General features: G+C 35.4%; 1 protein-coding gene across 6 annotated transcripts in view; it reads right to left on the bottom strand.

The window, feature by feature from the left end:
- Window positions 1-26995, bottom strand: part of SPATA17 (spermatogenesis associated 17) — a 189737-nt gene that overhangs the window by 59076 nt on the left and 103666 nt on the right. For all 6 annotated transcript variants that reach the window (XM_019822203.3, XM_003999504.6, XM_045049006.1 and 3 more), the window contains 2 exons: window positions 26342-26545; window positions 19316-19464 (listed from right to left, as the gene is read on the bottom strand). In XM_019822203.3, the coding sequence (XP_019677762.2) occupies window positions 19316-19464; window positions 26342-26545 (353 nt within the window). The remainder of the gene's footprint in view (window positions 1-19315; window positions 19465-26341; window positions 26546-26995) is intronic.

Here is a 26995-nt window from a genome sequence, read left to right as displayed (position 1 = left end):
TTTAGCCCTTTTAAAACACTAACCAGGTTAACTGACTCAGGTATGATTCATAAAAAAGGCCCATAAAAAGCTGAATATTTTTCCTTTAAATACAGAATAATCTAAATTTTAGAATAAACTTAGCAAGTAAGTCTCTTTTTCATTACGTTCAATATGAGAAATAAAGTATTTTCACTATATATATTAAGAATCCAAATTTCCAAATAAACTTAACATGTAACTCATTAATACCAACAGAAAGACCTCAAAACATAGTCTACTACTCTATTAAGATGTTTTAGTTGAGTCGAATTTTGGTTGAAGAGATGTTAATAAAATGAGCAACAAACTGGAATAGGAATTAAACAGACTTCGTTTCTGGATGAAGACAGCTTTCACTGAGATTTTAATGTAACCATAGTTCTAAGTGTTTAATACATAAAGTATTTTAAAATAAGAGTGGAATTCATAGTGGGAATTTAAAACTCATAAACTATTTAAGCAGCAATATCAATAGCACAGGTCTCTTCCCTAGGGTAGAGACAGAAATGTAATATTTAAAGGACTCAAATGGCAAGATTATCTGTTCAACTCGACAGTGAGCTTATATTGCAAGCTTCTAAATTTAAGTGGGAAGACATATTTTGCTCTTCTCCTTACATTTTTCTTGGCTTAAGAGGAATCGAATTCTTGGATATATTATTATTATTATTAACAATCTCAAGGCATGCTGATTCACTACCTTTATTAGAGCTATGTAACAACTTTCGGACATATGTTTTGCAGAGTTGACTTTTCTCTGGTTAATTGTGAAAAATCTTTAAAAAAAGAAAAAAATAACCTTGCTAAAAGACACTAAATTTAAATGTTCTAGCTAAGTAACATTTCACACAGGCTCTTCTTTTGGGCCATTTATATCAGATGTTTTAAACTAACAAAGGCACCAATATAGCTAAAAAGGATAAGCTCAGATATTTTAAGGACTTGTGTAATTGATATAAAAGAACATAGAATTACGCATGTTAACCATAGTGAAATTAAAATTAAAAACTTAAAGAAAACAGTTTTATTAAACTAAGTAAAAAACTAAATAAAAGCTAAGGGGGAAATAAGGCTATAGGAAACACTTGTACAAATTATTGTTGAGAAGGTCTAAGGAAAAAAGTAAGCTGAAAATTTTTTTAAAAATTGCTAAGGAAACTCAAATATTCTTTGTTGAGTAACATTCCAGAGTGGCATACTCTAGACTGTGCTCTCTGGAAGAGGGGATTCCATGGCCAACTATACTATCAGATCTAGGAAGCCAGGAGATCTCTATCTTGTTTATCGCTCTGTCCCCAGTGCCTAATATAGTGTGCCTGGCACATATTAGGCATGCGATAATATCTGTTGAATGAATGAGTGAATAAGTTTGCAAGAGGCTATATATTATATTCTACTTCTTTGCGGTTTACACTAAATAAAAGTATACTTAAGACTGAGATGCCCTATAAATGCCAAAAAAAAAAAAGTTTAACTGTTTTAAATATAACTTTTTCCCAAATTTATCTGATAGAAAATTCACTAACATCTTGCAGATTAGTGTTTTAAGAGACATAGTTTGGAAAATGCTATTGAAAGTAAGAGAAAGAAAAACAGAAGTATAGGTTTGCCTATTACCGGGAGTAATAGGAAAATGTTAATAAAGATCAAAGAGAAATCACAATTGAACTCACTTTCTTTTGTTTGACTTTTCTTTCAGTGAGAATAATTTTGGTGATCAGATAAAGACAAAACAAACAAGACTCAGTTCAAGCTCGTCAATATTAAAAAAAAAAAAAAAAAGAAAAACTTAACACCTACCATTTTTCAAGCATTGTGCTCAGTGTACTGTGTAAGTCATGGGCTATATTCTTGAGGAGCTTATCACCTAGAACAAGGGTCTCCAATATTTATATCCAGAAGGGCTAGGCGGGTAACACCAGTGAGTCAGACAAAAAAAATAAGAAGGTAAGCTTCAATTATTGCCATGTGAGACTGTGGGCTCACTGTTTCTACATCATCTAGGCTTTATTTATTTATTTATTTATTTATTTATTTATTTATTTATCCTTTTTTTTTTTTTTTACATTTATTTATTTTTTTGAGAGATAGAGACAGCATGAGCAGGGGAGGGGCAGAGAGAGAGGGAGACACAGAATCCGAAGCAGGCTCCAGGCTTTGTGCTGTCAGCACAGAGCCTGATGCGGGGCTCAAACCCACGACCCGTGAGATCATGACCTGAGCCGAAGTCAGACGCTTAACCGACTGAGCCACCCAGGCGCCCCAAGATCATCTAGGTTTTAATAAAAACTGGAAAATCTGGATTTTAAAAAAAATTACCATTTTTAATTACTTTTCCATTAATATAATTTTTAGAAAATTGTAGCATCCAAATATAACATACCTGGAGACTATGCAGCTCAGAAGCCATTAAATTTTGCAACCTCTGGTTTAAATTTTACATGTGTGCATCTAAGCATTTTCAATGATTTCAAGGTCTCTAACCAAATTATATCTCAAGTCACTGAGCCAACCTTTGGATTAAATCACCAAATCATTATCAGTTATTCTTAAGAAATTGTGACTGTACCAAAGATGTTACAAAATGAATTTAAAAGCAGAAGAATACAGATTCTACAATCCATAGGTGGCTTAATTTGGTGTTAATTTTCAGCACAATTCTAAAGTGTAATATTAAAATAAAATCCTAGAAAAGTGGTGACATATATATATGGCATAGACACATATGACACTGGCACCATTTAATCTTAATAATTTAATTTGTGTTTCCATATTTTAAATTAAAAATAAATATATTTTAATAGAAATTTAAATATTTGAATATTTTAATTTGTATATATATATTATCACACACACACACACATATATATAAATTTAGAAACAGGTGTATATACATATAGACATATATCACCATAGGTAAGAGTAAAATTTTAGACATGATATGTCTGATCTTTGGCCAAGAATTTGTCTGATATGTCTGAGCTTTGGCCAAGCTCTTTTATGATATCCTGAAGAATATGGGAGAAATAAGAATCAGCTGATAGTTAAAGAAGAAAGTAAAGCTACCAATGAATGACTTCCCAATGGCCAAATCCAAAACATACTTTTAGTTCTCACTTGACTTGACTTCTACGTCAGGCTGTTCTTCCAGTCCTTGTAGTGAATTTTCTTTACATCTGTAAAATATCTCTTTCTCCTCTTTGCTTTCCTAATTTCTTGACAGACTTACCATTTTCTGCCAATACCTTGAATTAATGACTCTTATCTTAGCCATAACTGTGCATTGAATCACCTGGGCATAATCACAAACACATCTGCCTACTGAGTCAAAATATCTGTGACTGGGGAAGGCACATGTATATAATTTTAAACCTCAAGGTGATGTAGATGAGCATCCTGACCGTAGTCCTAACATGAAAGCAACCCTCAGAAATTTGTACATTTCTCTCTCGATAGCTTCCCTCTAGCAGATTCTTCCACCACCAAGGTTTTAATTAATTCCTCTACAGTGATGATTTCTAAATCCTTATCTCTATATACCATGTTTTTCTTTAACTCAAGACCAGTATTTTCAAATGCTCACTAGGAATATCTATCTACCTAGATGCACACTAGGAATCTTAAAGAGCTGCCCCTAAATTAAGCTTATATCCAAAACCTCCATCCAATCAAACCTATAATTCCTGTATAGACATACTTCATTTTATTACACTTTGCTTTAGTGATCTATTCAGATATCGTGCTTTTTGCATACTGAAGCTTTGTGGCACCCTGTTTTTTTTTTTTTAATTTTTTTTTTCAACGTTTATTTATTTTTGGGACAGAGAGAGACAGATCATGAACGGGGGAGAGGCAGAGAGAGAGGGAGACACAGAATCGGAAACAGGCTCCAGGCTCTGAGCCATCAGCCCAGAGCCTGACGTGGGGCTCGAACTCCCGGACCGCGAGATCGTGACCTGGCTGAAGTCGGACGCTTAACCGACTGCGCCACCCAGGCGCCCCATGTGGCACCCTGTTTAGAGCAAGTCTATCAGCGCCATTTTTCTAACAGCGTTTACTCATTTTGTGTCCCTGTAACACTTGGGCAATTACCACAATACATCACACTTTTTAACTATTATATTCATTATGATGATCTGTGATCAGTGATCTAGGATATTACTATTATAATTATTTGGGGGCACCATGAACTACACCCATATAAGACAGGGAACTTAGTGGATAAATATTCTGTGTGTTCTGACTGCCCCACCAAATTGGCATTCCCCCATCTCACCCTTTCCTCAGAACTCCCCTTCCCTAAGACACAAAAACACTGCAGTTAGGCCAGTTAACAACCCTATGGTGACCTCTAAGGTGTTGAAGTAAAAAGAACAGTCATATGTCTCTCACTTTAAATCAAAAGCTAGAAATGATAAAGTTTAATGAGGAAGGCATGTCAAAGACCAAGATAGGTCAAAAGGTAGGCCTTTTGCTCCAGATAAGACAGTTACCTAAGTCGTGAAAGCAAAGGAAAAGTCCTTGGAGGAAATTGAAAGTGCTACTCCAATGAATACACAAACGAGAAAGAAATGAAACAGCTTTATTTCTGACACGGAGAAAGTTTGAGTGGTCTGGATAGAAGATCGAGCCAGCCGCAGCATTCTCTTAGGCCAAAGCCCAATCCAGAGCAAGGCCCTGAATCTATTCAATCCTATGAGGGCAGAGAGAGGTAAGGAAGCTGTGGGAAAAAAAGTCTGAATCTAGCAGAGGTTGGCTCGTGAGGCTATGGAAAGAAGCCAATGACATAGATGTGTAAGGTGAAGCAGCTAAGTTCTGATATAGAAGCTGCAGCAAGTTATCCAAAGATCTAGCTAAGATGATTAATTAAGGTGGCCATACTAAACAACAGATTTCCAATGTAAACGAAATAGCCTTCGATTGGAAAAAGATGGCATCTCTAAGAATTTCGTGGCTGGAGAAGAGCCAATGCTTGGCTTCAAAACTTCAGAGGACAGGCTTACTTTACTGGTAGGGTCTAATACAGCTGGGGACTTTAAGTTGAAACCAATGTTTATTTACCATTCCAAAAATCCTAGGGCCCGTAAGAATTATGCTACGTCTACTCTACCTGTGTTCTGTAAATGAAACAACAAAGCCTGCATAGCACATCTGTTCACAACATTTAAGCCCACTGAATATTTAAGCCCAATGTTAAGAAATACTGCTCAAAAAAAAAAAAAAAAAAAGGATTCCTTTCAAAATATGAACACTCACTGACAATGTACCTGGTCAGCCAAGAGTTCTGATGGAGGTTGTTTTCACGCTTGCTAGCACAGCATCCGTTCTGCAGCCCATGGATTGAGGAGTAATTTTGACTCTCAAGTCTTGCGATTTAAGAAATACATTTCATAAGCCATAGTTGCAATAGATAGTGATTCCTTTGGTGGATGGGGGCAAAGTAAACTGAAAATCTTCTGGAAAGGATTCACATTCTAGATGCCATTAGGAACATGCATGATTCAAGCGAAGAGGTCAAAATATCAACATTAGTAGGAGTTTAGGAGAAGTCAATTCCAATCTTCACAGATGAGTCTGCAGGATTCAAGATTTCAACAAAGGAAGTATGTGCAGATGTGGCAGAAATGGCAAGACAACTAGAAATACAAGAGGAGCCTGAAGATTTGATTGAATCACACTTGGACGGAGGAGGGCCTGCTTCTTCCGGGTGAGCAAAGAAAGTGGTTTCTTGAGGTGAACAGGCTGGGGAACAGGCTGTGAAGATTGTGGAAATGACAACAAAGGCGTGAGAATATCACATATTTAGTGGATAAAGCAGAGGTTTGAGAGGATTAACTCCAATTCCACAAGAAGTTATACTGTAGGTAAAATGCTATCAAAGAGCAATGCACGCTCCAGAGAAATCATTAGTGAAAGGCAGAGGTAATCAATATGGCAAATTTCACTTTTGTATTAAGAAACTGCCACAGTCATCCCAACCTTCAGCAACCGCCCTGATCAGTCAGCAGCCATCAACCCTGAGGCAGGACCCTCTATCAGCAAAAAGATTACACCTTGCTGAAAGCTCAGATGATGGTTAGTCTGTTTTAGTAATTATTAATTAATTAATTAACTCATTTATTTTTTGGAAAAGAATGTTTTGTCAATTATCCTTATATGTTTCCATTTCTAGAGTCCGTAGAATTTTGTTTTGTTTTGTTTTGTTTCAAATTTTTGTTTAAATTCTAGTTAACATTTAGTATAATATTGGTTTCAGGAGTCGAGTTTAGTGATTCATCACTTACATATAGCAATAAAGTATTTTTAAATTAAAGTATGCACATTTTCAGACATAATGCTGTTGCATACACTTAATAGCATACTTACAGTGTAAACATAACTTTCATATGCAATGGGAAGCCAAAAAATCAATTTGACTTGCATTCCTGTGATATTCACTTTGTTCCTTGGTCTGGAACCAAACCTGCAATATTTCTGAGGTATGCCTGTATTTTTTTCTTAGTCACGTAAGGACACCACCGACTAGCCAGTCCACTCAGCCAGAAGTCATCACGTCAAGGCACTAAAGGACTCCTTGCTTGGCACTCCTCAATCTGAAGAAATCTTTGCTTATGGCCTTACTCCCATAAAACACTGTAGTTGATATAATGTAACATACCTTCCCCAAGATCACGACTGTGGTTTATTTATATGTTAACTTAACATATCTATTACTTTAACACATATTTATTATTTATTGTGTTCAATGTTATGACTTATGTGGGCTAGTTTGTTTATATATATTGAGCAAAACAGATTCTCTTTCAGCAATTTGAACTGAAAAAAAGGAATTAGCTGTAGGTTCTAGAGCTGGAAGGTTATATTGAATCAGGCCTGGAATGGCCATGATAAATAAATGCAAGCTGAAGATTTATGGGAAAGAAACTCCTAGCAGATAAAGGTAGTCAGCAGACAGCAGATGAGAGGCAGAAATGCAGAGAAAAGCAGAGATGCCACCAGAGTGAGCAATCATGCCCCTGCAGCCTCAAGGTCACCTTAGTCCAGTTTTTCTTTGGTTCCTCATATTTCTACAAGATTCCCTGCTGGATCTTTTCAAACATAACTTTTAACTTAACTTTTTGAGTTACCTTGAGTGGATTTCTGTCCTTTGCAGCTAAGAAAGCTCTAAGACAGTGACTCTAAACATATCTGTGCCCCTGACCATGCCATCTACACCCTATCAGGCTGGCCCCTAAAAGTGGTTTAGGGTTTGTAGGATTCTAACTACAGCTATCTGTCAACCTCTCTCTGCCCCTCCACTGCCAATGTCCTCTTCATCTCGGAATTGGACTGTGGTAACAGTCCTCTAACTGGTCTTTGTCACCAGTGACTCTCATTTCTTAACCATGGACAGAGCTAGTAGGGTGACGTTTTTAACCTATCTGACCCCTTCACCCCAGTGACTAAAACTGTGATGGTTTCATATTGTCTTTTATATGGTGAAGTCCAAATACTTTACATCGGTTCACATGGCCCTTCACACTTGGGCTCCAACTACACTTTCCATCTCATCTCTGCCACATTGCATGAGGTACCCAAGCCGCGAGCTGAGCTCTACAAGACACCTCAGAAGGCACACTGAAACCCCATGAACTACGCACTGTTTAGCACAGAGATGGCTTTCTCCAGGCCGCCTCCTTTTGTCACCCTCCTTGTTCTGTCTGGCGAAATTCTGTTCAGGCTTCAAGTTCCTTCTGACCCCAACACACATTTTTTTCTTAATTAATTAATTAATTAATTTTTGAGGGAAAGAGAGAAAGAGACACAAAGAGAGAGAAAGAGAGAAGGGCAGAGAGAGAGAGGAGAAAGAGAATCCCAAACAGACTCCATACGGCCAGCGTGGAGCCAGATGTGGGGCTCGAACCCACAAACTGTGAGATCATGACCTGAGCTGAAACCAAGAGTGGGGGGCTCAACCGACTGAGCCACTCAGGTGCTCCCAACACACTTTTGAACCCTAAACTGAAACAGGAAAATTTTGGATGTATTCATGCCACACTAATATAAGAATGCTGAGTATGGCACAAAATGATTATTCTTCTGTCAAAAAAGAAATTCCATATACCTCATAAAGTACCTAAAGTCAACTGGCAAAACTTTATCTAGCATATGTCAGGCATTGTCTTAGGAAGAGTACATAGCGTATGACAATACCTAATGAAAAAGACCGCAAGTGTCTTTTTATGACTTGCTCAATTACATACACCAAGGCGTATGTAATATTCTCAGGATATCAATAAAAGTATTCCAAGTTATCCCATTATGTTGATGTTGTAAATCTTAAACTTCTTTGGTGTTAAATGTCTGTTAAGAACACAATCCAAGTGTTCTGTGGTTATTTATTTAAAAAAATCATTTTTTTCCCATGGAAAGTAATTTATTTAAAAAATCACTTTTTTCCATGGAAAGTAACTTACTTAAAAAATCATTTTTTTTCCCATGGATAGAGTGAATAAAACAAAAGCACAGTTCTCACTGTAGAGTCAAAGTAATAAAGGGCCCTTTTGTAGACAAATTCTAGAACTTCTTAATTATACATAGGCTTATTATCTGTATCTCCAGTATTATAAAGTACCAGAACTTCATTAGAAAAATTAAGCTGGAAAAACGAAGGCAGCACTTTGTACATTTCCACTGGAAATGAGCTGGGAGAGGCAGAGGAATACTGGATCAAAAGAGGGTAATCATGCTTAACTGTGCCCTAGAGCACCCGCATGTTTAATACGATTTGCACAGTAACTACCTCTCCTATTACTGCTTGTTTGGAGTATTCTGTGTTAATGGGGTTAGCTAATTTAGTATTTTAACTTAAAAAGGCTCTGCTGATTAATAAATGTTGCACACTGTGCTAGTAATTAAAATAAATGGAAGAGTTACAAATAAAAGTTGAATTGTTAAGAAAACATTGTCTGAAAATATACGATAATCCCTATTTATCATAATACAATAACAGTTCAGAACATATGCAAATTGTAAAGGCCTAAAGTGTTTGAAAATCCCAAGGGTCAAAAAACTTTCGAGATGTGTTAAATTTTCTTATCACTATTCTTTAGTGATAAATATAACCAGATCTCATCTAGATGTACATTTTCGTAAATGTCCTTTAAAAAAAAAAACTGTTTAGATCTAGTTTCTTAACCTTTCCTATAACATTTTTCCAGTGGTAACGGTCTACGAAATGATACTGCTACTTAATTAGAAAAGTGTATTTAAAAGGTTTAATAATGAGTAAATCTATTCACCAAGGCTTCTGTCTAAGCCAGGGTGCACATTTGAGAGATGACGGCAGACACACAAGATTCATAGTTACTGAAAACACTTGTTACCAGTGCCAGCAAATGGCCGAGCTGAAGAGATGGAGCTGCTATGCTTTGCTACTAAATGTGTGTAGGATGCCTCTCATTTCACCTCACCTGGTAACAAACGGTGACAGAACGTGCCATCCCAGAACATGCCACTTTGCCAAAGGATTATTTTGAGCTAAAGGCACTTGAAAAGATAGGCACAAGAAAAGTGATCTGAACTCTCCATTTTTTTTTGAACTCTCCTTTTATTCCCTAAAATCGGGAACTAACACACCCCTATGACAGCTGGCTCTCCTAAACCAGGAGGAAAGAGACGTTCTTATCACCAGAGATGAGGAGTTGAGGCCAATGGAATTTTGTACAAATTTTGTTATTTAACTTTTCTCTTCCTTTGGTCTCCCCACACGTTTTATTTTTCCACAATTGCTTCTCATTGTTCAAGCTCATATATAAGCACTTAGGGTTTGCCACTTTTTTGGGGTATTCATTTCCTTATGTGGCTCCTGTGTCATGTAATACTTACATTTAACAAGTGTGTGTGCTTTTCTCCTGTTAATGTGTTGTAGGTCAATTTAATTTTTAGGCCCAGCTGAGGACCCTAAGGGGTTAGAGTGAAAGTTTTTCCTCCCCTACAATAACTATCAGAAAATTAACACCTTTTATTTTTCAAAAAGATGTAGACAGCTATTAAGCTGTCTGTATTTAGGTTCTTATGAAAGCCTATACAGCTTTAAAATAAAATATAATTTATACTGTGATTCAATTATTAACTTCTCCTCATAGGGAGGCTCAAGCCACAATCATATTTTTTTCAATCCTTTAAATGATCATGCCTTAAACCTGCAGAAGAATCTCCAGTCCTTAGAAATCCAAGGATTTCCCTCAAGTTTAGCTCAGGTTTATAAACACCAAAGGCTGATCTAACAAGATAGCTCTTAGCTTTATTTATTTTTTTAATTTAATTTAAGAGAGAGAGAGAGAGAGAGAGAGAGAGAGAGAGAGAGAGAGAACGCGAGTGGGGGAGAGGGGCAGAGGAAGGCAGAGAGAGACAATCGTAAAGCAGACTCCACGCTCAGTGCGGAGCCAGATGATCATGACCTGAGCCACCATCAAAATCCTGATGCTGCAATGACTGAGGCACCCGGATGCCCCCAAGGTAGCGCTTTCATCTGAAGAACAAGGTACATTAGTTTTCTATTGCTTCTATAAGTCACCACAAACTTACTGGCTTAAAGAGTACAAAATGTCGGCAGCCTGAAACGGGTCTCACTGGGCTAAGATCAAGGTGCCGGCAGAGCTGCATTCCTTCTGGAGATTCCAGGCGGAAAGTCACTTCTCTCCCTTTCCCGGCTTCTGGAGGCTGCCAGTATTCCTTGGTTGTGGCCGCGTCCATGAGATGCAAAGGCAGCAAAGATAAGTTGTCCTTCTCATATCACACAACCCTGACCTATGTAGTAAAATCTCTTTCTGCCTCCCTCTTCCACTATTAAGGACCCTTGTGATTATATTGGGCCCCCTCAGATAATTTGGGATAACCCCCCATCCTTAAAACCTTAATCATGTCGGTAAAGTCCTCTACATCATAGAAGGTAACATATTCACAGCTTCCTGAGATTAGGTTGGGACTCCCACAGACTCTGTCGGGAGCCATCATTTTGCCTCCCAGAACACAGACTGGCACTGACTTCTATTACATGTCTTAAATCCACTCCCATTGGATCCAGTTACAGTCTGCATAATTATACTCTGTATTAAACCAGAATGCTTAGAATTAACAGAAGGTGTTAACATATAGGACCTTAGCACCTCTCATAAGACTTTAAGTGAAGCCCCTGTCAGCCTGTACCACTTGCCATGGTCACCCATTCCATTCCATCTCTGCCATGTCGGTGCGTATGTTAAGCATTTACTTGGAGAGCTCTTTGATGGCAGGGACTTCTACTTCTTCCACCTCTTAATAACAATGACTCCTTTCTTCACTTCATCGGGGCAACTGGCATGGTCCTATTTTACATCTAAAAATGTTCTTTGAAATACTCTCTGAAAAAATCTAAAACAAATATGTGTTGCTGTCTCCATTTTTCAAAAAGTAAAAATAACAATTCTTTTAAATGTTTTTAAGTGAATATCAGATTGAGTAAATCATGGGAGTCAGAAAATTCCTTAACGGAAGCGGAAGAGAACATGGGATATACAGAGGAATGGAAGCTGCTCAGAAGCCCTGAGGCACAGAGTTTCTCATGAAGTGTGGCAGATTGGCTAGAGAAGCAAGCCTAGATCCCATCCTGAAGGGCCTTGTGTCTTGTGATGAAGAATTAAGATTTATCATGGAGTTGATAAAAAGCCATTAAAAAGTATTTTGGCTGAATAGCAGCTTGCTTAAATGTCTCTAGTATTGTTGTGGTAAATGGGAATATGAACAAGGAAGATAATTTTCCTCAAGAAAAAGTGAGAAACTGGAATGAGTTTCTTTGGGGAAAAGAGCAAACAGATAAAGTTCTCAAATGTTTACAAAAACTCCTTTGTAGTCTGTACTCAATGCGTACAATACTATTGTCCCACTTTCTAAGCTTATTTTAAAGAACAAAAAAGAATGTGACATTATTTGGAAAACAGGACTGTTGCAGATATAATAAGATGAGATCATAATGGAATAAGATAGGCCCCTAAGATAGATAGGACCCTCTGCATTACAAAATTATGCATCTCTGTGGTAAAGAATACTTTTTTCCTAATTTCTATCACAGAATTATTATCTATAAGTATATAAAACCTAAATTTCTAACATTTCTTTTGCCTCACAATACACAATATACAATTATGTTATGCAGTATATAAAAACCAAAATGGTTTCAGAAGAAGCTACAAAATATCACTGCTTTAATTCTCAAAAAAAAAAAAAAAGGAATTACCCATTGGCTAGTTGCTACGACCAGTTGCTTAGCCCCATGGCTAAAAACATGATAGCTTTAAATCTCTAAGTAATTTCTTTAGCATTCCCAATTGGGTGTGTTTCTGATTGGTTGATAATCCTGGAAGCACCTTTCAATCTGAAAGCTTCAGGATAAGGGGTTACCAGCATGATATACAGCACAGATGTTGAAGGTATTGACAAGTATCCATGGAGAGTGTAAGTGGGCCACCTTTCTTTGGGGATGATGTTGACATCTGTTCTTCCAGGCTTATCAAGGGAAATTCTATGAAAGGATACTTCGGTATCTTTTGATAGACGGTGATTTGCATATAAATACCAAGGTGGCCAATTATTTGAACAGCTAATCTTGTTATTTCATAAATCTATGCATCATTGAAAACAAAAATAATTCTGCGTAATAGAACTCTTCTGATATACATCACTAAATCGCAGATTTTGCTTGACTAAGTCTGAATAGCATTAATCTTCTATAATTTCTTTGGTAAAACAAATATACCTTCTCCAAACCAAATGAAAATAATTTTTTTATTGTTTTCTTATTCATCATATGTTGGGTGTCTGTCAATTCTTGAAAGAAGCTGTGGAATACTCTATAGCTAATTATTTCACTTCCAGTAATTGCTATAAAATAAATATATATATATAAAAATAACTTGAGATGCCCGCCAATTTTATCTCTCATCTGAATTTGTGGGAAATTTTCATTTTCAAAGAGATTCTTCAGAAATGTATGATTAAAATAAAGCACATTATATACCCCACCTGACTGATAAAATGATCCAAAATCCACTGTGTTGGATGAGAGGTAATTCTAGTTTTTTTACTTAACAAAGCATGCTTTGTAATGTATTTTGGAACTATTATTAGATAAATTATTATTATGTAACATTTATAATATGATTAGCTCATACTATATATCATGTAAAAACAATAGTTTTTATGTTGTTGACTATTATACAATGATTTATAGTAATATTTTATATTATAATTGTTATATAATTATAGTTTATGTTAGAATATAATAATCTTATTATTAGAATATGTATATTACTAAAGAATTATTATAAGATACAATACAAAGATAATTACAGGATATATTATAGGATAATAATAATAATTTTTAAAAAGCCATTCTAGATTTTAAATAGTCTGTTTACAAATTATATACAACTATTTTGATGACAAAAATGCCTTAAGAGAGAGGAAGTGCTTTGGAGAAAGATGTATGAATTGAGACCCAAATCAGTGAGACTAGTAAAATAATTTTAAATTGCATATGCTATTAGATATTCCTTATCTTCTTCAGTTATCTTCCTCAGTAGTAAAGACTCTAACCTCCTTCACTGCATCTGATTTAGTTATTTATTTATTTGTTATTATTTTTTAATATAATTGTCAAGTTAGCTAACATGCAGTGTATACAGTGTGCTCTTGGCTTTGGAAGTAGATTCCCATGATTCATCACTTACATACAACACCCACTGCTCATCCCAATAAGTGCCCTCCTCAATGCCCATCACCGACTTTCCCCTCTCCCTCGCCCCTCCCCCCATCAACCCTCAGTTTGTTCTCTGTATTTTAAGAGTCTCTTATGGTTTGCCTCCCTCCCTGAAACTATTTTTTTTCTTCTTCCCTTCCCCCATATTAAGTTTCTCAAATTCCACATATGAGTGAAAACATGTATCTGTCTTTCTCTGCCTGACTTATTTCTTTGCCTGACTTAGCATAATACCCTCCAGTTCCATCTACATTGTTGCAAATGGCAAGATTACATTCTTTCTCATTGCCAAATAGTATTCCACTGTATATATAAGCCACATCTTCTTTATCCATTCATCAGTTGATGGAAATTGGGGCACTTTCTATAATTTGGCTATTGTTGATAGTACTGCTATAATCATTGGGGTACATGTGCCTCTATTAATCAGCAGTCCTGTATTCTTTGGATAAATCCTTAGTAGTGCTATTGTTCAGTCATAGGGTAGTTCTATTTTTAATTTTTTGAGGAATCTCCACACTGTTTTCCAGAGTGACTGCACCAGTTTGCATTCTCACCAACAGTGTAAGATTTCTCCACATCCTCACCAACATCTGTTGTTTCCTGACTTGTTAATTTTGGCTACTATGACTGGTGTGAGGTGGTATCTCAATGTGGTTTTGATTTGTATTTCCCTGATGATGAGTGATGTTGAGCATCTTTTTTCATGTGTCTGTTGGCCATCTGGATGTCTTCTTTGGAAAAGTGTCTACTCATGTCTTCTGGCCATTTCTTCCCTGGATTATCTGTTTTTCGAGTGTTGAGTTTGGTAAGTTCTTCATAGATTTTTGGATACTAACTAACACATTATCCGATATGTCATTTGCAAACATCTTTTCCCATTCCATCGGTTGCCTTTTAGTTTTGTTGATTGTTTCATCTGTGCAGAAGCTTTTTATCTTGATGAGATCTGAATAGCTCAGTTTTGTTTTTATTTCCCTTGCCCTCAGAGATGTGTTGAGTAAGAAGTTGATGCAGCTGAGGTCAAAGAGGTTGTTGCCTGCTTTCTCCTCTAGGGTTTTGATGGTTTCCTGTCTCACATTTAAGTCTTTCATCCATTCTGAGTTTATTTTTGTGTATGGTGTAACAAAGTGGTCCACTTTCATTCTTCTGCATGTTACTATCCAGGTCACCCAGCACCATTTGCTAAAGAGCCTTTTTTCCATTGGATACTCTTTTCTGCTTTGTCAAAAATTAGTTGGCCATACATTTGTGGGTCCAATTTTGGGTTCTCTATTCTATTCCATTGGTCTATGTGTCTGTTTTTGTGCTAATACCACACTATCTTGATGATTATAGCTTTGTAGTAGAGGCTAAAGCCCAGGATTGTGATGCTCCCCCACTTTGGTTTTCTTTTTCAACATTACTTTGGCTATTCAGGGTCTTTTATGGTTCCATACAAACTTTAGGATTGTTTGTTCTAGCTCTGAGAAGAATGCTGGTGCAATTTTGATTGGGATTGCATTGAATGTATAGATTGCTTTGATATTGTAAGAATATTTGTTCTTCCAATCCATGAGCATAGAATGTTTTTCCATGTCTTTGTGACTTCTTCAATTTCTTTCATAAATTTTCTATCGTTTTCAGCACACAGATCTTTTACATGTTTGCTTAGGTTTATTCCTAGGTATTTTATGGTTCTTTGTGCAATTGTAAATAGGATTGATTTCTTGATTTCTCTTTCTGTTGCTTCATTGTTGGTGTATAGAAATGCAAACGATTTCTGTACATTGATTTTGTATCGTGCAACTTTGCTGAATTCATGTATCAGTTCTAGCAGCTTTTTGGTGGAGTCTTTGGGTTATCCATGTAGAGTATCATGTCATCTGTGAAAAGAAACATTTTGACTTCTTATTTGCCAATTTGGATGCCTTTTATTTCATTTTGTTGTCTGATGGCTGAGGCTAGGATTTCCTACATTGTTAACATGACATTAAACAACAGTGGTGAAGGCGGACATCCCTGTCATGTTCCTGATCTTGGGTAAAGCTCTCAGTTTTTCCTCATTGAGGAGGATATTAGCTGTGGGCTTTTCATATGTGGCTTTTGTGATGTTAAGGTATTTTCCTCCTATCCTGACTTTCTTGAGGGTTTTTATTAAGAAAGGATGTTATATTTTGTTAAATGTTTTTTTTTTTCTGCGTCTATTGACAGGATTATATGGTTTTTATCCTTTCTTCTATTAATGTGATATATCACATTGCTTGATTTGCGAATATTGAACTAGCCCTACAGCCCAGGAATGAATCCTACTTGATCACGGTGAATAATTCTTTTAGTATACTGTTGAATTCGATTTGCTAGTATCTTGTTGAGAATTTTTGCATCCATATTCATCATGGATATTGGCCTGTAATTCTCCTTTTTAGTGGGGTCTTTGTCTGGTTTGGGAATCAAGGTAATGCTGGCTTCATAGAATGCATCCAGAAGCTTTCCTTCCATTTCTAATTTTTGGAACAGCTTGAGAAGAATAGGTATTAACTCTGCTTTGAATGTCTGGTAGAATTCCCCTGGGAAGCCATCTGGTCCAGGACTCTTATTTGTTTGGAGATTTTTGATAACTGATTCAATTTCTTCACTGGTTATGGGTCTGTTCAAATTTTCTATTTCTTCCCGTTTGAGTTTTGGTAGTATGTGGGTGTTTAGGGAATTGTCCAATTCTTCCAGGTTGTCCAGTTTGTTGGCATATAATTTTTCATAGTATTCTCTAATAATCGTTTGTGTTTCTGTGGTGTTGGTTGTGATCTCTCCTCTTTCATTCGTGATTTTATTTATTTAGGTTCTCTCTCTTTTCTTTTTGAGAAGTCTGGATGGGGGTTATCAATTTTGTTTATGCTTTCAAAAAACCAGGTCTTAGATCCATTGATCTGTTCTACTGTTTTTTTTTTTTAATTCTATATTGTTTATTTCTGCTCTAATCTTTATTGTTTCTCTTCTTCTGCTGGCTTTGGGGTTTCTTTGCTGCTCTGCTTCTAGTTTCTTCAGGTGTGAGGTTAGGTTTTGTATTTTGGATTTTTCTTGTTTCTTGAGATAGGCCTGGATTGCAATGTATTTTCAATATTTTCACTTTCATTTGCTTCCATATATTTTTTAAATTTCTTCTTTAATTGTCTGGTTGATCCATTCATTCTTTAGTAGGATGTTCTTTAACCCCCATGCTTTTGGAGGCTTTCCAATTTTTTTCTTGTAGTTGATTTCAAGTTTCAAAGCACTGTGATCTGAAAATATGCATGGTATCATCTCAGTTCTTTTATATTTATTTAGGGCTGTTTTGTAACCCAGTATGTGATCTATCTTGGAGAATGTTCCATGTGCACTTGAGAAGAATGTGTATTCTGCTGATTTTGGATGAAAAGTTCTGAATATATCTCTCAAGTCCATCTGGTCCAGTGTATCATTCAAGGCCATTATTTCTTTATTAATTTTCTACCTAGATTATCTGTTCATTGTTGTAAGTGGAGTATTAAAGCCCCTTGCAATTTCTGTATTCTTATCAGTAAGATTGTTTATGTTTGTGATTAATTGATTTATACACTTGGGTGCTTCCAAGTTGGGGGCATAAACATTTATAATTGTTAGCTCTTCTTGATGGATAGACCCTATAACTATGATAATAATGCCCTTCTTTATCTCTTGTTATAGTCTTTAGTTTAAAATCTAGTTTGTCTGATATAGGTATGGCTACTCCAGCTTTCTTTTGACTTCTGGTAGCATGATAGATGGATCTCTATCCCCTCACTTTCAAAATGAAAGTGTCCTCAGGTCTAAAATGAGTCTCTTGTAGACAGCATATAGATGGATCTTGGTTTTTTATCCATTGTGATACCCTATGTCTTTGGATTAGGACATTTAGTCCATTTACATTCAGAGTTATTATTGAAAGATATGGGTTTAGTGTCATTGCATTATCTGTAGGTTTCATGCTTGTGGAGTGTCTCTGGTCCTTTGTAGTCTTTGCAGCATTCCACTCACAGACCGCCCCTCCCCCCCCCCCCCCCGCCTTAGGATCTCTTGCAGGGCTGGTTTAGTGGCCATGAACTCCTTCAGTTTTTGTTTGCCTGGGAAAGTCTATCTCTCCTTCTATACTGAATGACAGCCTTGATGGATAAAGGATTCATGGCTGCATATTTTTCCTATTCAGCACATTGAATATTTCCTGCCAATCCCTTCTGGCCTGCCAAGTTTCAGTGGACAGGTCTGCCTCTACCCTTATGTACCTACCCTTGTAGGTTAAGGCCCATTTTTCCCTAGCTGCTTTCAGAATTCTCTCCTTATCTTTGTATTTTGCCAGTTTCACCATGATATGACATGGTGAAGACCTATTCTTTGTTGAATCTGAAGGGAGCTCTGTGCTTCCTGGATTTGGATGTCTGCTTCCTTCCCCAGATTAGGGAAGTTCTCAGGCATATTTTGTTCAAATAAACCTTCTCCCTCTTTCTCTCTCTTCTTCTTCTTCTCTGGAAGTCCTATGATATGGATATTATTACATTTCATTGAATCACTTAGTTGTCTAATTCTCCCCTTGTGGTCTAGCATTTTCTTACCTCTCTTTTTCTCAGCTTCATCATTTTCCATAATTTTATCTTCTGTTTCACTTGTTCTCCCCTCTGCTTCCTTCGTCTTGCTGTCACTGCATCTAGTTTATTTTTCACCTCATTTATAGTATTTCTTAATTCATCATGACTATTTCTTAGTTCCTTGATCGCTGCAGCAATAGAATCTCTGCTGTCTTCTATGCTTTTTTCAAGCCCAGCTACTAATCTTATGACTGTTATTCTAAATTCTTGATCAGATATATCTGTTTTGAGTAATTTTCTAGCTTTCATTTCTTCCTGGAATTTGAGAAGTCTTCCATTTTGTCATTTTGGCTAGTTTTCTGTACTTTACATGTTTTAATATCTTGTTATGTGTCCTGCAACTGCGAGCACTACTATATTAAAAAGGGCTCAAACATTGTCCAAGGCCTGGCTCTTCAGGAGGTGTTTTTGGAGTCTGTTGTACACTGCACCTGATTTATGAAAACTACAATGTATATCAGCGTTTCCAAATTAAATTTAGTCCACATTAAGAAAAATGTTTTTGTTCTATTGGCTCTTATTTTGGAAGCATCATAAATACATAGGCTTTCACTAGATAATTAAGGTAATTATTTTCACAGATGTATGGACAATAGTCATTTATCCCCTTGGAATGCCATTAATTCACACACACACACACACACACACACACACACACATGTCTGTGTGTGTGTGTGTGTGTGTGTGAATAAATATGTATTTATATATATACACATTTATATATATTTACATATATAAATATATAAATATATAAAACATTTGCATGTTGCTTCTGAATGGGTCAAGGGTGGCTTTACCTTTTTTCACAAAAAAGAGATTCTCTACAATCAGGAAATAAAAAATGTTGGATCCCTTAAGGCACCCAACATGGTACAGCTATGTTTTTAAACTAAGAACTCACATATTGTCATTTATATTTCGCATCCACTCCTGTTTTCTGAGTTCTTCTCTGGCCATCTTTAACTCATTGATTGGTTCTGCCATCCACAATGTTGGCTCCAAAGGCTTGTAGCGCTGTTCCAGTACTTCGGTGATATCACGGAAAGGTCCCTGACAAGAAAGAATGGGGAAATACTCTAGTATGGAAGATCTGTTGTTATATTTTTGATGACTAAAGGTGTTGAATATTTACAAAGTATAGTAAGTTTACCAAATTATTTTTAAATAACAAGCCATTCTTCTCTGAATTAGAAAATACATAAGAGGGGCACCTGGGTGGCTCAGCTCAGGTCATGATATCACAGTTTGTGAGTTCGAGCCCCACATGGGGCACCATGCTGTTAGCACTTGGGATTCTCAATCTCTCTCTCTCTCTCAAAATAAATAAATAAGCTTGAAAAAGTACATAATAATATCACATCTTCAAGAAATGTTCACACAAGTAGTAAATATTTTGATAAATTTTTAAATTTTAAATTTGATAAATATTTTGATAAATATTTTGATTTGAAAGATACAAGTAGTAAAATATTTGATATTAGCCAGAATTTCCCTACTTACATCAAAAGACTTTTCATGCTAAAACTCTTAAATTTGTAGTTATAAGTTACTTTGTTTTCTAATTAAAAAAAAATGTTTCTTCTGGTATAATTTAAAAAAAAATTCTCTCCCTTTTTGAGCAAGTAAAAGTATTAGGAAAAATTCTGAGCATTGCTTTTAAAAAGCTCTGTTATAAACAGAAATAGCCTAGCAAGTGTTTTTTTATTAAGATAAAACTTTGAAGTTAATGCCACAACTTATGCTTAATTGGTGATCCTCCAAAACACAGAGGGGCCATAATTGTAATTAATTTAAGTGTTCTTTATTTAAAATTCTAAATTCTATTGCATAATAGCTCTGATACAATGGCAACTATTTAATGGTACAAATACATAGGAGGGGAAAGTCCATGAGCTGCAATAGTGAAAACTGTTTTACAACATATCCTACCTTTAAATTAGTAGTTACTTACACTAATTACTAGAATCCACTGATTGTCCAATTAGTATCATATTAAGTACAATGCAAATCAGAAGTGGCTCCAGATTCTGCTACACCATTAATTATATACTGCTTTCTTTTTTCATCACTATCGTACAGGAGAGAAGTGATGTAAAATGGACAAAGATTCCTAATCATATTCCTTATCCTTAAAGATCGCTTCTTTAAATAGGTTATCACTAACAAGACACAGCTGGAGTTACTGCAAGCACTGAGTGAAGACTGTGGGGCTAATAAAAAGAAATGATTCACGCCTCATTTATGTTCACTTATGTTTTACATTAATAGAAACCAATAATAGGAACCAGTTACCATAAAAGTCATGGACCGTAAATAACACAAATGGCAAATAAGTATCATCTAGTACTTTTCACAGCTGGACAGGAGGATTGCTATATTTGAAAGTAGTTAATGGATTTTTATTGGAACTTTACTTTTTAAAGATACAGTAACATGATTCCAAGTTCACCATTAAGAAATCAAATGGGGATTTTTTTTTTCTCTTTACAGATTCTTAATGTTTTCCTTTGAGAAATTCTATGGTTTAAAAATTAATACTTGGTTGTGTTATCAGGGAAAATTATTTCTCTAGACCTTTTTCCCTCATATGTAAAATGGAATAATAACTCACAAAATTAATCTTACAATATATGAGATAATGTAAGCAACACTCTTAGCATTGTACTCAGAACATACTAAACACTCAAAAATGATACTCCTGGCTTTATTTTCATTATTAGTTTCAAGAGAAGTTTGAAAAAGGTTTTGAACAATAGCCGTGTCATATATATATATATATATGAGGAAATGGGCAAGGCTAGTTCTTTGAAGGAACCGGCATTCACAAGGAGGAATGGTCTTCTAAGTGTCCAAGCTCTGCCCTCTACCCTCTGTTGGTGTATCAACATAACACATATCCATTTGTAGACTTACTTGTTCTGGAGCTGTTTCCAGAAAGACTAGGAAATGAAAAAGGAGGAGCCCTACTCAAGCAGAAAAATTTAAGACAAAAATAGACCCAGTCTCTCTTTGGGGCTTAATACAACCTTTGTGGCCCTGGTCCTCCTGTTAGCATGTCCATCTCTCTATGTCCCTCAGTGCCTGGTCCACACATTTCTATCCTAAACAATCCATGTCTTGCCTCTGAGCTCAATAGAACTCCTCCCTCGTAAGCAAATGACATGTGCTGTCAAGCTTCTCCTATGCCAACGCTCTTTCAATTTGTGCCTTTTAGATCGCAAGTGATTACTTACACTGATCACACCTGGAGTGACATGGGGTCGCAGATGTTGGACATAGCTTCCAACTTCAGATCTGCTCATTGTACCCCTTTCCAAATATTAATCCCTATAATGCCCAGACTCAACCTGAAATGTTAGTCTCCTTTGGCTCTTAGCTATAGTTTTCCAAAGCTTGATTTTATTTGCCTCCAACCAAATCCTGGTTATAAAGGTCAAATACATTTATGTTCTTCTGTGTTTTTAATAGCCCATGTTACTTTATAGTCATCTTGTATTTTTAAACTATTCTCAAAGCTTAAATAATAAAGAAGTTATGTTTCAAACTCCTAACATTATCTCATATGTTAAAGAAATTTAGCTTACAAGTACAGTATAAATATTATAATTTGGAGTAGAGCATATATAATCTTAAATTTCCCTAATGATGTATGTAACTTTATATTATTAGATAACATAAAGGAAATGTGGTTAAGTCTAATAAAACCACAACAGTAAACATCCCATTCTGTGAAAACAAGAATGGAAAGAAGGAAAAAAAGAAGACAAGGAAGTGAGGAAAGGAGAAGCCAAAGGAAGCTGAGAGAGAAGCAGGTGGGATGAAAAGATGGGTTGAGGAAGAATGGGAAGGAAGGAAATACAAAAGAAGGAAAGAAAGGAAGAAAGACGAGATATAATGGTGTCGAGGCGAGGAAAGAAGACCAGGGATAGGAATAAGGAGATAGGAAAAGAAGGAAAGAGAAAAAGAACAAGGGTAGAGAGCAAAAGTAAAACAAAGGAAGAAAGAAGGGAGCAGAAAAGAAAAGATAATTAACAACGATCATTATTTTGTGGTATGCTAGATAAAGGTAATTTCTGAGTATGTGTATATAAGTATACACATATGTATGATATACATCTGCATATGTATCCATATATATACACACATATAAAATCTTCCATATATATGTATATTCCATAAGTATATATACACATGTATATTTTATATGAATGTATATATATTTTTTCTATGTGTCTTCATATATATACACTATTGTGATATAAAAAGAAATATATATTGTATGGTCCTTGTCACTGATTCCTGGCATAGACTTCCTAAAATGCTTGGGATTTCCTGAGTGATGGGGTGCCTTTGTTATTCAAAATAAGATTACACCTGAGATTATGCTAATGAGATGATTTAGATCCCTAGCAGCCTCATGATGAGACTGGTCACCAGAAAGAAGGTTGAAATTTCCAGCCCCATTTCAGACCTTCAGTGAAATCTAATGGAGTTCAAGTTTGAGCTTTATAAAAAGTCTTACACGGAGATTTGATGAGCTTCTTAGCTTGCACACACTATCTACGTGCTGGGAAAGTGGTGCACCCAACTCTGTGGGAACAGAAGCCTGTGTGCTCTGGACGCTTTCAGAGTTCACTCTATATTCCTCTTCATCTGGCTGTTTACTTGTACCCTTTATAATAAAGCAGTAAATGTAAATAAAAAGTCTTCCTGAGTTCTTGAACCATTCTAGCAAATTATCAAACCTTAGGTTGGGGCCAGGGGACTGCTCAATTATAGCCAGTTCAGTAAAAAGTACGGGAGACCCAGAAATTGCGACTGGTATGTGAAGTGAAGAACATTTTTGTGGGGTCAAAAGCCCGTAAGCTGTGGAGTTTGCATGAACTCCTGGTAATTAGTGTCAGAACTGGCTTGAATGGATTGGATGCCAAGTGGTATTCAGAGAACCAGAGAATTAGTTGTTGGTGTTGGAAAACACCTCAATCACACACATATATATTTCCCATATATATTTACACATTTATTATATTTACTTCCATATTTATTATATAAATATAAATGCATACATCTTCCATACAAATATATATGACAGTTTTTACATGTATATTTTTATATATAAAATGTATATTTTATTTATATATTTATATATATTTATATAATTTATAATTTATATAATTTTATATAATTATAATTCATGTTATTTATATAATTTATATATAAATATAAGTATATATTTATATAATTATAAATTATATATTATATATTATATGTTATTATATATTATATATATTTATATAATTTATAATTTATAAATATTTATAAATTATTTATATTTATAAATATATTTATTATATATAAATTATTTATATTTATAAATATATTTATAAAATATATTTATATAAATTATAATTTATATAATTTATATATATTTATATAATTTATTTATTATATATATAATTTATTTATTATATATAAAATGCATATTTTATTTATATATAAAATGTATTTTTTTATATAAAAATATACATGTAAAAATGGTTCACATATATCATATATATAGGTATATATATATATATATATATATATATATCTTCCATGTGCATTCCATAAATACTAAATACATATATGTATAAATAGAACGCTATGGGGGAAGCTATGTAAAGTAATAAGTGGTTGTATTGAGAAAAGCATATTAATAGAGATGCAGAGTGAATACAAACTTGTATAAAATAAGCAGTATTAAGAAGCATAGAAAAGGAAAGCAAAGTAGTGCAGTTAATATAAAATACCAGTATTATAAAACTCATATAAAATGATATTAAATGTGCATGGTTAACATTGTAAATATTATACAGTGTGGCAGTTTGGTATGGTAACCTCTAGAGTATTTCCAACTCAAACATTTATATACCTATATCTTATTAATACCATATAATTTTCACATTTCCTAAGAAGTTGTATTCAGAATTACCCTATGAATTCTGTGTACTCCCAATAGCAATTTCACTGAAGATAGCATAAAATATAGATTATATTTTATATATCTGACACCTTATCAACCATTGAACACTTAATACACAAGCAATGATGATACTAGAATTATTTTCTTTATAGAATAACTAATACACTGAATTGCTCATTCAGATGGTATCATGCAAAATTGTTACTTGTATCAACTGAAATAGTAATAGGCATAATTCAAATGGTAAAAATTCAGTTACTTATAAAATGCAATTTATATTTGTTTTCAAAACTATTTTAAATGCCTTTATTAGAATACTGGTATAACCTATATTTTGAAAAGAATCATGAAACCATACTCTGAAGGTATGTTCAAAATAAACTGAAATTTTTGCAATTATCTCTCCCTTGTCCTCTTGTTCAATTCCACTCTGTCACTCTATTTCAGAAAGAGGGAGAATTTTCAGCTTCTATGTTTTCTTAGATAAAATTTTTTACAGCTCTTTCTATAATATAGTGTATACCATCAGTTAATAGTATTTCCTTAAATAGTTTTAATGATCAGTTAGTAGCTTTAAGAGAGCAAAAAATGCACAAAATAAAGGGAATAAAAAAAACCAGTTTCAGAAAATGAATACATAAGATATCAGAAATAAGGCTTGGATGAGGTTGGCTTATTGCAAGCTGAGGAAATGGGTGTGGGTGTGAAAAGCAGTCTCGAAGATGTCCTCCTATGATCCCACTTTGGGATTCAAGCCCTTGCGTGGACTAGACTTACTCACTCCTAAAAACAGAATATGGCAGAAGTAATGGGCTGTCACTTGCGGCATGAGGTCATAAAAAGGCTGAGGCTTCCGTTTTGACAATTCTCTGAATGACCTCTTACATTCCCTGAATCATTCTCTGAATGATTCTTAGATTCCCCTGAGGGAAGCCAGCTGCCAGTGAGGCAGTAGTGTAGACAGGCCAACGTGAGAGGGGACTGAGATATGAACACGACCAACGATATGAGTGACCTTGGAAGAGGATGTCCTCATCCTTCCCTTTTTCCCTACAGTTGAGTTTTCACATGAAATCACAGCGTTGGCTGGCACATTGACTGCCACTACATGAGAGATCTTGAGTCAGAGGTACTCACCTGAGCTGTACCTGCCACACACCACAGTTTCTCAGAGAAACTGTGAGAGAAGACATGTTTGTTGGTTTAAGCCATCAGGTTTTGAACCCATTTATTATATAGCAAAAGATATGCAGAGGCAAGCCTATGTAGGGAACTACCAGGTACGAGTCCCGCAAGTCTGGTTGTGCAAATCGAAATCAACCCAATTCTAGGTTGATGCTACCTGGTGGCGGTCGTCTACTCCAGATTAAATATTGATGGGAATCATAGAATTGTTGCTTTCTGGGCCTTTCGGGACGGTGGCAATCATCACCCAACACGTCCTACTCCACCCTTTACCCCTAGGAAGTCATTTGCCAATCCAGCTCTATACCCATCCACAGGGAAGATTTGTCTCTGCTTGAGTCCTGCATTGTTTTCGATCCTCTGTAATTCTCCAGCTTGCACTTTTTAAATGACTCAAACCTAAATTACGTTTAACATTGTATATAAAGATACGAATCATCCCATGAGAAGTTAAAGGTGATAATACATCTTATTTTTTTAGCAACATGTTATAACAAGTACTGTTGCAACAATATTCTTACAGAAAAAGAGCAGATCCTAGCCAAAAATCCCATGCGTTAACTCTGTATCTGAAACCATAAAATTCAGTACTATAGAAATATTTGATTCCTTCCTTGGTATATATTTGAAACACACTCTGTATTTATTAGCTCTAGTTAAATTCCATAAAAAACAATTTTTCTTTCTTGTCACAAAGACAAAAGAACACAACAATAACCCTTTAAAAAAACAGCAAGAATACAATCATCGACAGAATTCTTAGACGGAAGTGATAAGTACCTGACACTGCTTCCTATCAATGGGTGGCAGAATTTCAGATTGAGGAAGGGAGCGGGCACTCGTACAAGCCAGCCGGTTGCTAATGTTGACGCCGCGCTTCTGCTTAACTTTAGGCCTTTGGCTTATTAAGGGCTTTGCCTTCTGTAACCGCAATTCCCATGGATCGGGATCTTTTCTGAATGGTGAATTGTATATACCTGGAATCTGAAAAAAAGAACATAATGTTGATGTTTGTCTTCAATTTTCACATGACTTAAAAGTAAGATAAAACTGTATCATAAAAATTGTCATGTTTAAGGGCTATTTTACAGTAGAACTCTAGTTTTTAACTAGAGGCTGACTTCAGATTCATCCAAGGAGATTGCAAGGTACTCATTTTATCTCTACTCCAGACTAACAATTTCAGAATCATTCATAGTTAAAGACTACACATGTTAAAAACCACTGAGCTATAAAGTCGGTTGAGCACTGAATTTAGCTCAGATCATGGTTCGTGAGTTCAAGCCCCCCATCGGGCTTGCTGCTGTCAGCTGAGAGCCAGTTTCAGATCCTCTGTCTCCCTTTTTCTCTGCCCCTCTCCTGTGCTCTCTCTCTCTCTCTCTCTCTCAAAAAGGAATAAACATTAAAACAACAAAAAACAGCAACAACAACACC

The sequence above is a fragment of the Felis catus genome, chromosome F1, assembly GCF_018350175.1.
Source record: "Felis catus isolate Fca126 chromosome F1, F.catus_Fca126_mat1.0, whole genome shotgun sequence".
NCBI classification, from domain to species: Eukaryota; Metazoa; Chordata; class Mammalia; order Carnivora; family Felidae; genus Felis; species Felis catus.
The sequence above is the reverse complement of the archived record's forward strand: the minus strand, read 5'-3'. Positions and strand labels throughout refer to the sequence as shown.